Source organism: Cimex lectularius, unplaced genomic scaffold, assembly GCF_000648675.2.
Source record: "Cimex lectularius strain Harlan isolate CLEC.00 unplaced genomic scaffold, Clec_2.1 scaffold147, whole genome shotgun sequence".
In the NCBI taxonomy this organism is placed as follows: domain Eukaryota; kingdom Metazoa; phylum Arthropoda; class Insecta; order Hemiptera; family Cimicidae; genus Cimex; species Cimex lectularius.
In genome coordinates, this window is record NW_019392851.1 from 79,456 (window position 1) to 95,248 (window position 15,793).

Below are 15,793 nucleotides of genomic sequence, written 5' to 3' on the forward strand. Positions count from 1 at the left end.
TATATATATATATATATAATAATATCTTACATTTCTTTATTAAACCTTTCTGCAATCTAAAATTGTGTAGTTTTATAATTTTTTATATGCTTTACTTGCTCGGTGGTAGAATATTTTCCAAAACAATAGTGGTATAAAAATTGCAACGTTTGCAATGATACAGGGGTGATATGATCATAACCGGCCATAAACGAATTTCAAAAGACGAATCAGATCACAAGATACAAATAAAATAGAAAAAAATCAGATCAAATCGAAGCATATACATTTCATAAATTAAAATTGGATCATATTCTGCCTACTATGATCAATGAATATCATTTCAGGCATTCGACTATGCCATACCTAGACACAGCTAAGTATCTGAGACTGCCGCCAAATGCTAAGCTGAGCTGAAAAGAGCAGGTGAATGAAAATGGGCAGAAAAAGGTTTAAATTATACACAACTATAGGTTGCTAAAGTTTTTTTGGACCAAACAGAGATGATATTTGTCAAGATTTATGATTGTTTTTGATTTGACCAAAAGACCTTTTATATGATTCATTTTGGTTGTTTTCTTTTGCTTAAATAAAACAAAAAAAACATTTTGAGCAAACTTTGATAGTGTATAATTTTATAATTCTATAATTTTATAATATTATATAGATATAATCGGGTGATATTATATAGATTTATAAATATATAGATATAATGTATATGTATAAACCGCTACAAATACCTTGGTATTAATTTCACTAAGTCCTTGAAGATGAAGCATCACTGCAGAGAGAAGGCCAGCAGCGCTAAGTAAGCCGTTAATAGTCTGTGGCGCAAAATAATGACCAGCAAGAAGATCCCACTAGAGAAAAAGATGGTGATATTCAACAGCACCCTAAGGTCCCTAAGGTCCGTAGTATGCTATGGTGCGCAGGTCTGGGGTTACTTATACTTGAAGGAAATAGAAAATGTACAGAAATACTTAATCAAGAAACTGCTCTGCCTGCCAACTAGTACCCCAGACTACATCCTATATATTGAGTGCTCGGTCACACCACTCTACAGTCACACTTTGAGCCTGCATTTGAAATATATAAGTAAAGTCTGAATCACACANCAGACAACAACCACCGTTTTTCCGAGAGGCTCCAGCTCCGCGTATTTCTCTAACAAGAGCACGACGAGAGGGTCCACAGAGAACCTGTCGCGTATAGCCCAGACAGCGCTCAGAGAGTCGGTACATACGAGGAAGGCTGAGCCCTCCCCGGTCCGCACCGCCTCGAGAGCGTGCCAAATCGCATATAGCTCTGCCGTGTATACGCTGCAGTGAGGGGGCAACGACCAAAAGGTGGCTACTCCCTCGCTATACACAGCACACGCCACACCATCGCCGGTCTTGGACCCGTCTGTAAAAATCAGACGAAAACCGGCGTATCTATTTCTAAGTTCAAGGAACTTAGCCTTATGGTATGGCGGTGTACACGACTTAGGCATGTTCGCCAGATCGTCGAGGACGAGTACGGCCGGAAAGGTCCAGGGGGGTGTCGAGCGGGGCCCCACCCGAAGCACCGTCCCCAGCGCCAATCCGGCCCTCCCTAAGGACTCACCGAAGCGGATCCCGAGGGGTCGCGTCCGCGAGCGAAGCCTGTCGTAAACTACTCTGTACGGGCAGTGGAGAATTTTCATAGCGAGGGGGTGCTCCGGCTTGGCCAAGAACCCGGCCGCGTAACCGAGGGTGAGTTGCTCTCTCCGAAGTTGGGGATGCTAGACCCCCAGCTCGCAGCACAGACTGGCCAAGGGGCTGGTCCTGAACGCCCCCGAGATTATTGTTGTTATTCTACAACTTTTTGTAGAAGAGATAATTAAAAATGTTGCATTACCAAAACACACTAATGGGTTGTCCAATTTTAGTTTTACATATATTCTAGTATATATGACATTACAATTCAATTAAATTTTTTATAGTAGACTTTTCCCGCGAAATTTAATATAATATATTGCTTTTAAAATTCGAACTTTTAAATTGATTAATTAAACAATTGTTACAGTCCGAATGTTTGTCATATATTATGTATAAGACCTTTAGATTGTGAATTCCGCCGAATCGTGAAACATAAATGCTGGATTAACAATTTCATCGGTAGGTCAGATCGATTAAGTTGGAAACCACGGGTTCCTTTCAGCCAAGGTTCCAAATAATCGTTCCGACCCAACCAAATCTGAGGGCAAAACATTATTAATGCATCAATTGTGGGAGCCCGCCCGACAGGAAGAAGTGTTAGGTCGTATTTTAATATTCACGCCAGGAAACGTCGTATTGATCACTCTTAACACTAAGGAAATCAAAAATTTACGTTCGTTTTATGCACACTGGTGGACTCAGTAATTTAATAATATCACTTATTTTATCACCTTGGGTTAGACTCACGCCTAACCTGGAACCGATATACACGTGATAAAAGATTAAACACGATTAAAAAGGATTATATAGACGCTTTGGACTGTTATACAAATTATTATCAAGAACATGACATGATTAAAGCCAAACTATTACTTTATAAGACACGACTGGAACCGATTCGGACATACGGATTAGAACTGTTGGGCACCGCTAAGCCATCCGACATCCAAGTAATACAGTCCTTCTGAAGTGTCGTCCCTAGAGACATTGTCAACACTCCCAACCTCGTTTCTTACACCACCCTTCACAATGGCGTACGAAAACCCTTCAAAATGTTAGGTTGGAACCTAATCCTCAGCAAATTTTTCCGTGAAAAATCTATTTTCACAGCCTAGCAATTAGTCCGATGCATGCCTAACATTACCCGTAAGGCGACTGAAGCGGAGATGGCCCTGGTACCTCCCGAGGAACAGTCCGTAATAATTCAGAAAGCTGTGTGAGCGACAACAATAATTTCTGCATAAATGATAAAATCATATTTCATGTTTTTACATAATGTATGTAATTTGTACATCGGAAATTAAATTAATAAAAATTAAAAAAAAACTTATTGTATTTGGTTATGAGCATGGATTTTTCCTGCAATATTCAATCTACTAAGCACATTTTTTTAAAATTACGTCTATCATGTTTTTGCTTAAAAAAACCCTTTCTTTTAATTGTTTTCGGGGTTTATTCCTGCATGAGGTTCATTCTAGTTTTGAGTATTCTATGAGTAAAAATTGCCACAGGACGTTTGATAAATGATTTTCAAAATTGATCATTTGTTTATATAATTTTGATTGTGATGATCCTAAAATTTGGAAAAAGTTCCTGGCTGTCGCCAGAATGCCTTGAGTCGTGGCTGTTAGAAAATTCAGCAGTCTAAACCTTACAAGTAATAAATGTTTAGTGGTTACAATTTCAATTCACACGCTGCTATGGAAGGTATTTGACGGGTCACTAGATGATTCTATTTAGCATAAAAGAACATTCCTCAATCTGGATAAATTAACCTCTTCCTTGGTTTTTTCCTAATGGTTTTGTCTGTTCTAAAACGTTGAATTTTATTTCACGAGTATCATCTACCACATTAAACCGTATGTATTTGCCTACATTGTAACTAACTAATTAAGGTTTTTTGTTGAGATAAAAAAGTCATTGGCACGAGCGGGATTCGAACCCACGATCTTCGGCTTGATACGCCGCTGCTCTACCACTTGAGCTATCGTGACCTCNCCCGCTCGTGCCATTGACTTTTTTATCTCAACTAAAAACCTTAATTAATTGTAATATATTAATTGGTCAAGCGGACCACGAAATTAGTGAATTGAATTGTAACCAACATTTTAATTAAATATTCACTCAGAAATCGTGAGATGCGGTCCGATTAACGGTCACTAATCACCACACATTTCTACACGAGAAGGACGAAGAACATGGGATCTATGAAGAACTTTCAGACAGCATCTCACGATTTCTGAATAATTATCGATTAAAGGTCACTAATCACCACACATTTTAATTAAAATTTATCTCCTAAATTTACTTTCTTTTTCGTAGTGAACCCATTTATCACCAGTCTATTTAGCATTGGTGAAAAGAAAAATTAAAACCATTATATTGCTTTATGGCCATAGAATGTAATTGAGTATTACAGAAATTCAGATAGTTAAATAAATTTGAGTCATTTTGGTATGCAACATGGTGGCGGAGAGACGTACTGCAGAGGGTATATTTAGCCGTAATCTAATATGTTGTGAATGTAATTTACTAAGAGAAGAAGACCTTCAGAATTAAATTATCCGAAGGTGTATCTTTTAGTCACTCCGACGGACTGGAGCCTGGAGTTACGTCGTCGACCGCAATCCGCAATCTGAGGCAAAGGTGTCATTGAAAACACTCTCAGGCGCAAGGTTTTATCCATTCATATTTTAATTAAATTTTCCTCAATGATTCTTCTGATTTCACCCATTTTTTCCATTTATAAGGGCCTGCTAGCATCAACCCATTCTGGATTTTCGCCACCAACAACAAATTCAGTTTCCTTCGTATTGACAAATGAAGGTTGGTTGTTTACGCTAGTAAAGTATTTTATTTCAAAAACAATTCTTTTCAGTATAACCCTCAAAAAGCCGCTCTCCTTGTGTGCGAACAACACTTCTGCATACCTCGTTTTTCTCCTTTTTATTGTCCCTTTTGATTCTTATTGCTGGACTTTTTTCTTGCGAAATATGGTGCAAATCCCATTTTCTCGCGAAGTACATTTTTCGCTAAAACATGGAATTTTAAAAAAACTTAAAAATTACAGATTTGTTTATTGTTTTTATTTAAATGTTTTCTAAATCAAATACCGTGAATTTTATAATCGGAAAGATTTGTAAATCCGTTTACAGTACGAAAAATTTTAGAATAGTATGGAAATGATAGGGAAAATAGATTTGGATCATTTTGGTATACAAAGTGGTGGGATAATGTTCTCTTGGTTGCTATCAGGGATGCGGTCGAAAAAAGATATTTTTAATTTTAAACCTTCGCCTAGATTTCGGAAATTTATTGTACCCTCGTCAGACTCTACAAAAGGATATAATATACATTTTAATTTTGGCCAATTTAACATCAAATCTGTTGTGTTTAGGGACCGTTAATCAATTTTTTTTTTGTGTCCATATGCAGTTGAAATGCTGTCATAGAATCCCATCTTCTTCGTTCTACTCGGTAAAATAATAAATAAATAATACAATAATCATCAACATCAAATATATATTTATGTAACTTGCTGATTTCTGAAAAGGTGAAGAAAAAAGTGAAAAGGTTTTCAGTGTTAACATGAAAATAAAACAATTTAAGTTATACTTTTGACCAAAAAAGAGTAAGTACAAAAAATGTTTGTCTTGTTATTATATATTTATATATATTTGATTTTAAATTAGCCAAAATTGAAATGTATAATATATCCTTTTGTAGAGCCCTGAAGAAGGTGCGTTAAAGTCTCGAAAGCTAGGCGAAGATTTAAAATTAAAAATACCTTTCTTTGACCACATCCATGATAACAACCAAGAGAACATTATCTTCATAAATTAGTCGATAAATCTACAAAACAAAAGTGGTGGATATGTTCTCTTGGTTGTTATCAGGGATGTGACCAAAGAAAGGTATTTTTAATTTTAAATCTTCGCCCACCTATCTTTACTGTACTTTCTTCAGGCTCTACAAAAGAATATATTATACGTTTTAACTTTGGCCAATTTAACAACAAATATATATATGTATAACAACAAGATACACATTTTTTGTATTTACTGATTTTTGAAAAGGTGAAAAAAGAAATTAAAAAGGTTTTCAGTGTTTACATGAAAATAAAAAAGTTTAAGTTTATATAATTTTGACCAAAAAACAGTAAGTACAAAAAAATGTCTTGTTCTTATATATATATATTTCATGTTAAATTAGCCAAAATTAAAATGTATAATATTTCCTTTTGTAGAGCCCTGAAGAAGATACAATAAAGCTAAGGGAAGATTTAAAATTAAAATTATCATCCTTTAACCACAACAAAGTAGTGGAGGAAGAACGTACTTCAGAGTATACAGTGCTTAATCCAAACTTAAGTTGTATCAGTGCTTTATGTAATTTGCTAATCCCGAAATATGACCTTTTTTGTTAGGTTAGCAGATTCTAAATTTTGTCGAGACACCGACTGATTCCGGCCAGAAGTTGAATCGTTCACTGGAATCCGGAGGATAAAAGGCGATTCCTTGGAAATAAATATTCTTGAGCGTACTGTTTTATTGATGCAGACATTTTAATTATATACTCCTTATAGATTTTTTATATTTTTTAACCTTTTTTTCTATAAAGTTTAAGTTTCATTTCTCTCTCATTTTTTAGAAAAATCTCTTTTTTTATTTTTTTTATTTCTAGAAACTATTGGTTGTGTACAAGTTCTGGAGGATTAAGTTTGTTACTTTTGGGTCAAGAAAAAGAGATATTGATGACTTAGGAAAGAATATTGGGTGTACTCGGTTGTACATTATAATAATTTAGTTAAAGAGAGAATATTCGAGATCTGTGAGCTTATTAAATAAATGCAGGTAGAAGAAAAACGTAATATGAAAAGACATTAAAAAAATTTAATTGAGCATCAATAACAGAATGGTACACGACACTGGTAAAGTTTGGACTATGTTGGTCAACGGCTTGTTTATCCCAACCTGGCAAGGGCTTCGCCGTGGGCGGCGAAGTGTTCCAACTTCTTGGCGACGACTTCGGGGGTGTCGGCGACGGATCCGTCGGCGTAATATGGAGTGTAGTAGTAGCCGTGGACTAGCGGAAGTCGGTATCCGGCGTGGGCGGCGAAGTGGACGGCTTTAGCAGCCCTGACTTCAGGAGTGTCAGCTACAGTACCTGCGAAAAAGCCCAACGTATCCAATCAAAGCAATCCAATGATGATCAAGGATTTCCTGTGTTGAAAGTAAGGAAATAATTTGAAAAAATCTGTTTAGACCTTCTATTTATGTCACAATTTTAGAATAAATTCTTTTTGACTTCTAGGTTGTTGAACTTCCAGTTTTGTCATATAAGATCATCTCAGTTTGCCTTTCCTCTGCCACTCGAGTCATTCATGACCTTTCTTTGTTTAAATAATGCGTTTAAATAGGCATTCCAAGATGATCTAATACAGCCAAAATACCAAATAAACTTTCTGTACAGTATCATAAATGTAATCAAGAGAAATGGTTGTAAAAGAAGCGAGGCGGCAAACTGTCTATCAGATACAAATATAGTTATGTAATATATTGGAAGAACTCCCGGTTTGACATACCTAATATTTAATAAAGCGCTCTTGAACGGCCGTGAATGGCACTAGTGTGTAAAACAAGTTCCTAGGCGCGATTCTCGAGGTAGCAGTTATGTAATTGGATCGTTTGGAATGTTTTGTAAGGGATGCTTACCATCGGCGTTGAGGGGAGCGAAAGGTCCGTACCATTGACCGGTGACGGTGTGGACTAAGCCCCTTGCTTTGGCTACTTCGGCGAAATGGGCGGCTTTGGCGGCGGCAACTTCAGGAGTGTCAGCGACGGTTCCGTCGGCGTTCAACGGGACCCACCTTTTGCCACGTCTGAGGACGGCGCTGTGAGCTGCCAAGTGGGCGGCTCTAGCGGCGACGACTTCGGGTGTGTCGACGGGTCCGACATGAGGGGCGGCGAGGGATCTGGAAAAGTGCTTGTCAAATTTGGCATTTTGCGTTAAAAAGATCAACTTACCTGGCTTTAGCGACTTCGGCGAAGTGAGCGACTTTAGCGGCGGCTACGGCGGGTGTGTCAGCGACGGTACCGTCGGCGTTCAAGGGGGCGGCTCCGTACCAGTAGGGGGCGTAGTTGTAGTAATAAGGGGTAACTAATCCACGGGCTTTGGCGTGGGCGGCGAAATGAGCGACCTTAGCGGCGACGACTTCAGGCGTGTCGAGAACACCTGCGGAAGCATACCTGAAAAAAAAGTCATAAATAATCAAAACAGTCAAAAACATACTAAAGGGCGAAATGCATAAAAAAAGGAATTATCTTAATACTATCTCTTATCTGTATCTTCAAATCTAACCGCGATCAACCTCAAAAGGAAATGACAGGATCAGTGGGTCTGATTAGCAGAAAAGCTCCTATGTATGATGAGCAAGGTCGATAAGTGGCCCCAGAAGGATCTGAATTGTTGAAGAGGTATCCTCACCCGATTAAGAATTGGCCATACGTTACACGGACATTATTTTCTGAGCCAAATCGTACGTTTGCGTCTAACATTGAGAATTTGTCTTGTCTTGGTTCTATACAGAGAGCGAGTTGGCATGGTACCCAATATAAGAATTATGCTTGGAATCATCTACTATTTCGAAGTTTTAAAAAAACCTCTTCCGACTATTCTATCGTTAACCCAGAAGGAATGACATGACCATAGGTTTGTCGGTCATCTACAACGGAGTTAGTTATCACTTTTAGATTTCAAAGGGGGCATGATTAAATTGGTAAGACAGTTTAAATATTGGATATTACCACTGGGGAGCGTAGACGTAAGGTACAGCTCCTCCGGCTCTGGCGACTTGAACGAAATGGGCAACTTTGGCAGCAGCGACTTCAGGGGTGTCGGCGACTGTGCCGTCAGGGTTGAGCGGAGCCCATCTCTTTCCTCTGTTTAGGGCTTTCTCCTTGGCGGCAAAGTGAGCAACTTTGGCCGCGGCGACTTCGGGTGTGTCAGCGACGGTGCCGTCGGGATTCAACGGTGCTCCGGGGTAAAATGCCAAAAGGGGTTGGCTGTAAACAAGTGGCGAGTGCACTCCGTAGGGGAGGAAGTACTGAGGCTTGGCACTAGCGAAGGCCGCTAGGGCGCAAAATAAAACCTTAAAAAAAACTCACATTTATTATTTTCAAGATTATAACATAAGTCTAATAGAAACGTAAGGATCCCCTAAAAAACCCAAAACTTATAGCATCTACGGAAGGCTTTTTTGGTTTTTACATGGCACTTACAAAAGTCTTCATGTCGGTTTATCGAACCTCCGTGCTTCTCGGTTAAGCAAGGACTGTCGTATGACATGATCTGTTGAGTTCTGCGTGTATATATATATATCTAAACCAGATCCTCCCCACTTCCCCGCCCATCGGTTTTGTATAGCGCTTATCATCGGGGAGCAAGGCGGGGCCGTTAAGGACGAAACTGGGATCCGTTAGTTGTCATTTTGTTTTACACTAAATTGGTCCCTGATCCAAACACGCGCTAATTTTAACTACTGGGAGGTTACGTCTCTACTCTTACGTCCATACGCAGATTTTATCACTTTTTAGGTGAACTAAGGATAATTTATTTTATTACCAACTGGGAATTTTTGCATAGCAAAACAAAATATTACGAGGAAATAGCGTAAATAGCCTTCCTTAAAAAGATTTTGTTCAACCTAGATTCAAAAGCTACTATTTTAATTCAAATCTAATGCAGATAGGACTAGTTTAATAAAAGTATTTAACTAATAAAGAATATATTTGCATTAATTAACGTACGTTACATAAGTAGAAATGTGCTATATACAAAACGTTGAATTCCTTTCTAAAACAATATTTGAACAAAAGCCAAAATTTGTGCAGTAAAATCACAAACTAAACGGGATTGAAATTTAGACACTCAGACGTTTTTGTAAAGTAGAATAAATGCAATCAAAATTTTTCAAATTACTGTTACATTTACGACATGAACGGCGTTATGAACTATGCATATTAGCCATGTGACAAAATCGTATATGTGTATTCAAATTTGGGGGGTTATTGGGAAAAAAGGGCCAGGGGCAACGGTGGGAATCGAACCCACGACCACGGCGTGAGAGTCTCTCATGCTAACCACTCGGCTACCGCGGTCCCCGACATTTACGACATTTTCAAGAGTTATTTACTAATGCAAGATTGGAAGTTCGCAGGCTAAAAATTTTTATTCAAATCTAGAAAGCAGCCATTAAACGGTGGTCAAAATTTAAAAAAGACCCAAACAACTGAATTACTAAAAATTGTTACAACAAATTGAATCATTTAACTAAACGCCAAAACATTGATATCAGGTACAATTCGATTTCATACTGAAAGCTTTACCTATTTAGACATACGCTTTCATTTCTGATAAATAAAATAGAAATGTCATTAGGATTACACATATTAATTGAAATTTCAAAGAAATAATATTTCTCGGTGCCTCCTTAAAATGTAATCTACGTTATTATAAAATCAGGATATTCGCTCAACTTAGACTGACTTGGGACAAAAAAAAATCTTTATGCTATAAAGGTCATAATTACTCTTGGGATCAGGGGAGAGACTGCCTTACATGCGATTCTAAAGTAAGTGAAAATTCGCGTACATTTTTATAGGAATGACCTGCTTAGAGATCCGTTAGATTATCGCATATAAATGACCTGGTAAATCATGATAATTCCTTAATAAATTTCCCGAAAAAACCAAGCTATTGAAACATTTATAATATTTATATTTACATAATTAATGCACTAAAATTGAGGTCTTTCATAATAAATAAATAAAGTCTCATTTACTTTTCATTATAAAAAAGGAGAAAAATGAAGTAAAAAAATGAAGTGGGATCTTTTCTGTTTAACCCTCATTATAAAATTGTAAGAACAGGAATATTTCCCAAATTGTATCTTTTTAATTTTTGTTTTGTTTTTCTTTTTCCACTTTCTCTCTATCTCTATCTAGCTATATCTATTGATTTGGATCATATAGTCAAAGCTAAACATTTTATGTACTCCTGCAATTCAGTGATGAACATTTTTTATGTTTATATAAGTTTATATGCTAGGTTGTTAAATTATTAATGATAGATAGATATAATATTTCCGGGTATGGTATACTGCGCCCTTTAAGAGCTATTGTATCCCCCGTGCTCTGCCTAAAGCACATCGGTGAGTCCTATTTCATCAAGAAACTTGATTAATAGGCCCGGTTGTAGTTCTTCTATGGTCACATTGTACATCCCAAAACACTTCCTCCTGCGGGCTAGTGTAGCTCCGCAGTTTGTTAGTAAGTGTGTTGGTGTCTCTTCTGCTTCTTTGCAGAATCTACATGTGCCATCTTGGATTATTCCAATTTTCTTTAGATGTCCATTTAATCTACAGTGTCCTGTCAGGAATCCTGTTAGGATTCGCAGTCTATTCCTGCTTCCTTTGACACATTCTGTGATTTCTTTCTTGCCAAAGTTGGTTAGAAGATTCTTGGATTGTCTATGTCCAATAAGTGAATTCCAAAGTTCGCTCATTTTCTTTTTGTCCTTCTGTCTGAGGTATTCGTTAATAGTGTGTATTCCTATTCCACAGAAGGGTTCTGAATTTTTTTATTAATGATACTTGTTTATAGTTTTTTTCTAAATAATAAGTATTCCTTTTAAGTTTTAATTTTATTAATTTTATTAATTTTTTCTAAATAACATATCAAAATAAATCATTAGTTTTAATTTTAAATTGTCCGTATTATTTTAACCAAAAATATATTTAATCGAAATAGAAAATTAAATAGAAAGTCTCCTAAAATTAAATAGAACAGAATTTGTCGTACAATCATATAACTAATCTTCAAATCATTTCAAATATATAAGAAATATAATATTAAATTAGTTAAAAATAATCGAAAAAATAAAAAGGAAATTGATATATATTAAATTTTATTACAGCTCAATTTGAGAAGAATCTCACGTGATTTAAACAATACGCTATACTTTTTTCTATGATCTTTCTTTAGGAAAATGTTTATTTGTGCTCTGCATTAAACATTCAAGTAAATCGAGAGTTTTAATTTTAAATTAAATATTGTATTTTTAACACAAATGTATTTAATATTTAAATATAATCCATTAGATTTCGTGGTCCGATTGACCAAATAACTTCTTTCAGTTAATTAATCTTTATGTAAGGTATTGGTTGAAATAAAAAGCCAGTGTCATGAGCGGGATTTGAACCCACGACCTTCAGATAAAATACGCCGCTGCTCTACCACTTGAGCTATCGTGACATCGATCCACTCGGACACCAACCAGCCCATCTCAATCCACCTTTCGAATTTTTTCCTCCTTTTTGCCATTTTTCAAAGTGGAAAATTATTAATGGAAAATTGAGTGAATCGAAGTCACTATAGCTCAAGTGTTCAATTATTCTACAAATTATTTTAAATTTAAAAAATAGATATATTATTTACAAACGAGACAGATCAACCTTTTCTTTCTAAATAGAACTGTCAAAATCATAAATGTTTATAACTATTCAGAAATCGTGAGATGCGGGCTGGTGTGATGTAGGTTTCAGAAAAACATTATCTTTATCGTGCATACGTTTCGATCTTTAATGAGATCATCTTCAGGGCCTGGGATTTACAAACATTGTTTACATTTAACAAATAATTATAAATGTTTATAACCTGTGAAATTTGTGCGCCATGGATTTCGTTCCACGTTGCAAATGTATCACAACCATGGCTCGTATTAACATTTGACCGTTTATAACCTTTGTAGAACAAATTTTATAAATTTTAAACAGAGATAAAAAGACCAAGAGCTGTAGGTGATGTACTTTTCTAATAAAATCTGACCCTATCTCGATTTTTTTCTATAAATTTTATTTGTTAATACAATAGAAAGATGAAAACGTAAATCTAATTATTCTAATAAAAAAGTGATATAATTTTTTCATTTAGAGTCTTTTGATTCCATTATTCGTTACTTATTAATAAAACATATCTAAAAGCACGTAATTCGAGGCAAATTTTTGAATTTAATTACTTCTTATATAATTAGAAAGTCTCAAAATGAACAAAGTGGATGATTTTGTGAGAGAATCGGTAAAGGAAAATGTGGTGTTTCTCAGGGAATTTGGCTAGGACCATTGTTTTTTTTTATACAGGAAAGCAAAAAGAAATTTTTCTTGAAAATTATTGTTTTGCGAATAATCCATTTCTTAAAGGAAAAATATTGATGAACTCGATAAAGTAGTAACTTTCTGTCTACTAACATTTATAAAAACTTGAAAAAAGTAAAGAGTTTAATCAGGTTTATGATGTTTTGTGAGAGATTGTCTTTGAAAAGCGTTTAGCATTAAATTAATTAACTGTTATCGTAAGTTAGCCAAAAAAGCAAAAAGTCAACATTGTTACCCTCTTATAATCTTCTAATAGACGTTGAATATCCATCAAATCTTTACAAGAACAAAAACCCGATTTATCATGGAAAATATTCTCCCCGGCTAATTATTTTCGCTGTACTCATAATGATCAAACCAAATGAGCTTATGCCAGCATTTAAACTTTAAAAAAATGACATTGCCTACATGGTTTAGCACGAGGGAATGTTTATTTCGGAAGAAAAACAAATCAACGTAATAAAAAGGCTTAGTGAGCTTCCCTGTAATTGGACCTGAATCATAAAACTGACCGCAAGTTGATGAAGACAACTCAACGTGATTGCTCGAGACCTTTCATCATTTACGGTTTTCCATCTAACAGAAACATATCTAATCAAATAATTTAAATAAAGACATGCAATTAGAAAACAATTGACTAATAAAATAGCAAAGAATCACTGAATACTGATTTTTATAAAGTAACAGACAAATTGAAAGAAAATAAATTACGCAACTCTATTCATTACGTTTTAAATTTGACTGTAAGGACAAAAGTTTTTTTAATATTTGATAACGAAATTGCGGTTAATATAAAACCTAAATGTTCTAAGTTGCGGTTAAATACAAGTTGAAAAAACAAGAACCGTGAACTATTATAAGTAATTTTTTATGCTAAAGTATATATTACATAATTAAAATATGAATATGTTATTAGATTGATGAGATCCTCGATATCAAAATATTACAGTGATCACATTTTCTTTGCATTTCGTCTGATGAAGCTGTAACCGTTGGGATTTGTTTGTCTTTATGGAAAATATTATTTCGTATGTACCATGGTGCTTTGTTATCAGTCGTAACACTGTTTTTTGCATACCTTGCATTCGGTTTACAAGTGTATTGGCCGTAGTATCTCAATTGCTCCAAGAATAGGCCAATATGAGTCATATGTAGAAACGTTTTTTCTTTCCTCTAAAAGTTGTTTAAGTACATGAACCTATGTCTGACCTTTGTAACGAAATATTGAATGTGATATAATTTTGGAATCCAGAATAATCCAAGATATCAGGCTTTAGTTGAAATACGGATGATCTCATTATTTAGGATCATTTGCCCAGTAAATCTGCTTCTATGAGAACTATACAGGGTGAATTGCTACTCGTGCTACAAACTTCTCCAGTAGATTCTTCACCCTAAAATGAACAAAAAAGTTCATATTGTCCATGGTCCGATTCTCAACCATTTCAGAGTAATTTCGCTTTTTATCGATTTTGAAAGATATCACGTCCTGGCGTCGGAAAATCGTGATATCTTTTAATCTAAACATTTCTCTTAAAATCTATAAGCACCGTTGAAATCCCCGTTAATTTTTAGAGAGAATCAAAATCATAATTCCATTGAAATTTTTTAATTTAATTTAATGCCCATTTAGTATGTAATGCTTAAGAAGTTTACAAACAGCTAGAAGGTCAAGGAAGAAAGACCCAAACGTTTTGCCACCTTCATCTTCTTATTGAAAAATTAACGGGGATTTCAACGGTGCTTATAGATTTTAAGAGAAATGTTTAGATTAAAAGATATCACGATTTTCCGACGCCAGGACGTGATATCTTTCAAAATCGATAAAAAGCGAAATTACTCTGAAATGGTTGAGAATCGGACCATGGTCAATATGAACTTTTTTGTTCATTTTAGGGTCAAGAATCTACTGGTGAAGTTTGTAGCACGAGTAGCAAGTCACTCTCAAACATTAGCAATCCTTGAACCACCATTTTTTCTCTTTTTGTCATCAACATCTTGGTCTCACAACCACTAAATAAGAAAATGACGAGTGCGTTGGAAGCGTTATTAAATCAGGTAGTTTTCCTCAAATTTGCTGCCTTCTGAGACTAAAATTAGAAACTCTGGATTACTTTATACACTTTCCGATTTACACAATTTTCCACTCTTTTTGTAGTTCTGGCTGAAATAAAACACAAAAAATTAGCCCAAACATTTTGCCACCGTCATCTTCTTATTGAAAAATTAACGGGAATTTCAACGGTGCTATTAGATTTTCAGAGAAATGTTTAGATTAAAAGATATCACGATTTTCCGACGCCAGGACGTGATATCTTTCAAAATCGATAAAAAGCGAAATTACTCTGAAATGGTTGAGAATCGGACCATGGACAATATGAACTTTTTTGTTCATTTTAGGGTGAAGAATCTACTGGAGAAGTTTGTAGCACGAGTAGCAATTCACCCTGTATATGACTCAATCTTTCTCACCGTTGGCTGTCTTTGTTTAAAGAAGTTTCAAGTATTGGATGGGATATAATATACGACGTTGATGTAAATGTAGCGAAGTCGAACGAAAATAACGGTTAAATCTTCATATTGATTAAACATACAATAGAAATGGACTAAGAACTCAGCCTTGACGTACGCCAGCTTTCATGCCTCTTAACCAAGATAGTCCCCCTTTTTCAGAAAAAATTATTCATGCAAATATGACCTTATAAGTCTATGTATTGTTTCAGTTAAATGATGTTTGACTTCATCAACGAGCTTTTTCCCTAACTAGGAATGTTCTAAGTTCAAAAATTATGAGTACAGTGTCAACCACCAAGTGTATCTGTTGAGCCAAATAGGATGCCGGTTCTGATTGGTGTTCAAGTTTTTACACAGAGTTAACATATGTTTAATCCAGTTTAGGTGCAACATTCTTGCCTTTACAATT

General features: G+C 35.5%; 1 protein-coding gene across 1 annotated transcript; it reads right to left on the reverse strand.

Moving 5' to 3' along the window:
- Positions 1 to 6,532: 6,532 nt before the first annotated feature.
- LOC106669676 (pupal cuticle protein-like) lies at positions 6,533 to 9,159 on the reverse strand. Its single transcript, XM_014399320.2, has 5 exons — positions 8,939 to 9,159; positions 8,465 to 8,808; positions 7,685 to 7,906; positions 7,373 to 7,632; positions 6,533 to 6,824 (listed from the first exon to the last, which is right to left on the reverse strand). Exons 1-5 carry the CDS (start codon positions 8,948 to 8,950, stop codon positions 6,622 to 6,624), a joined length of 1,041 nt encoding a protein of 346 aa, XP_014254806.1. The 5' UTR covers positions 8,951 to 9,159; the 3' UTR covers positions 6,533 to 6,621.
- Between the last annotated feature and the right edge of the window lie 6,634 nt (positions 9,160 to 15,793).

What these genes read in the sequence shown, in the direction of transcription:
- LOC106669676 (XM_014399320.2), bottom strand. An exon ending in TACGTCTACGCTCCCCAGTG is followed by an intron (nt 7,907 to 8,464) that starts GTAATATCCAAT and finishes CTTTTTTTTCAG; the next exon opens with GTATGCTTCCGCAGGTGTTC. An exon ending in GCCGAAGTCGCTAAAGCCAG is followed by an intron (nt 7,633 to 7,684) that starts GTAAGTTGATCT and finishes GCACTTTTCCAG; the next exon opens with ATCCCTCGCCGCCCCTCATG.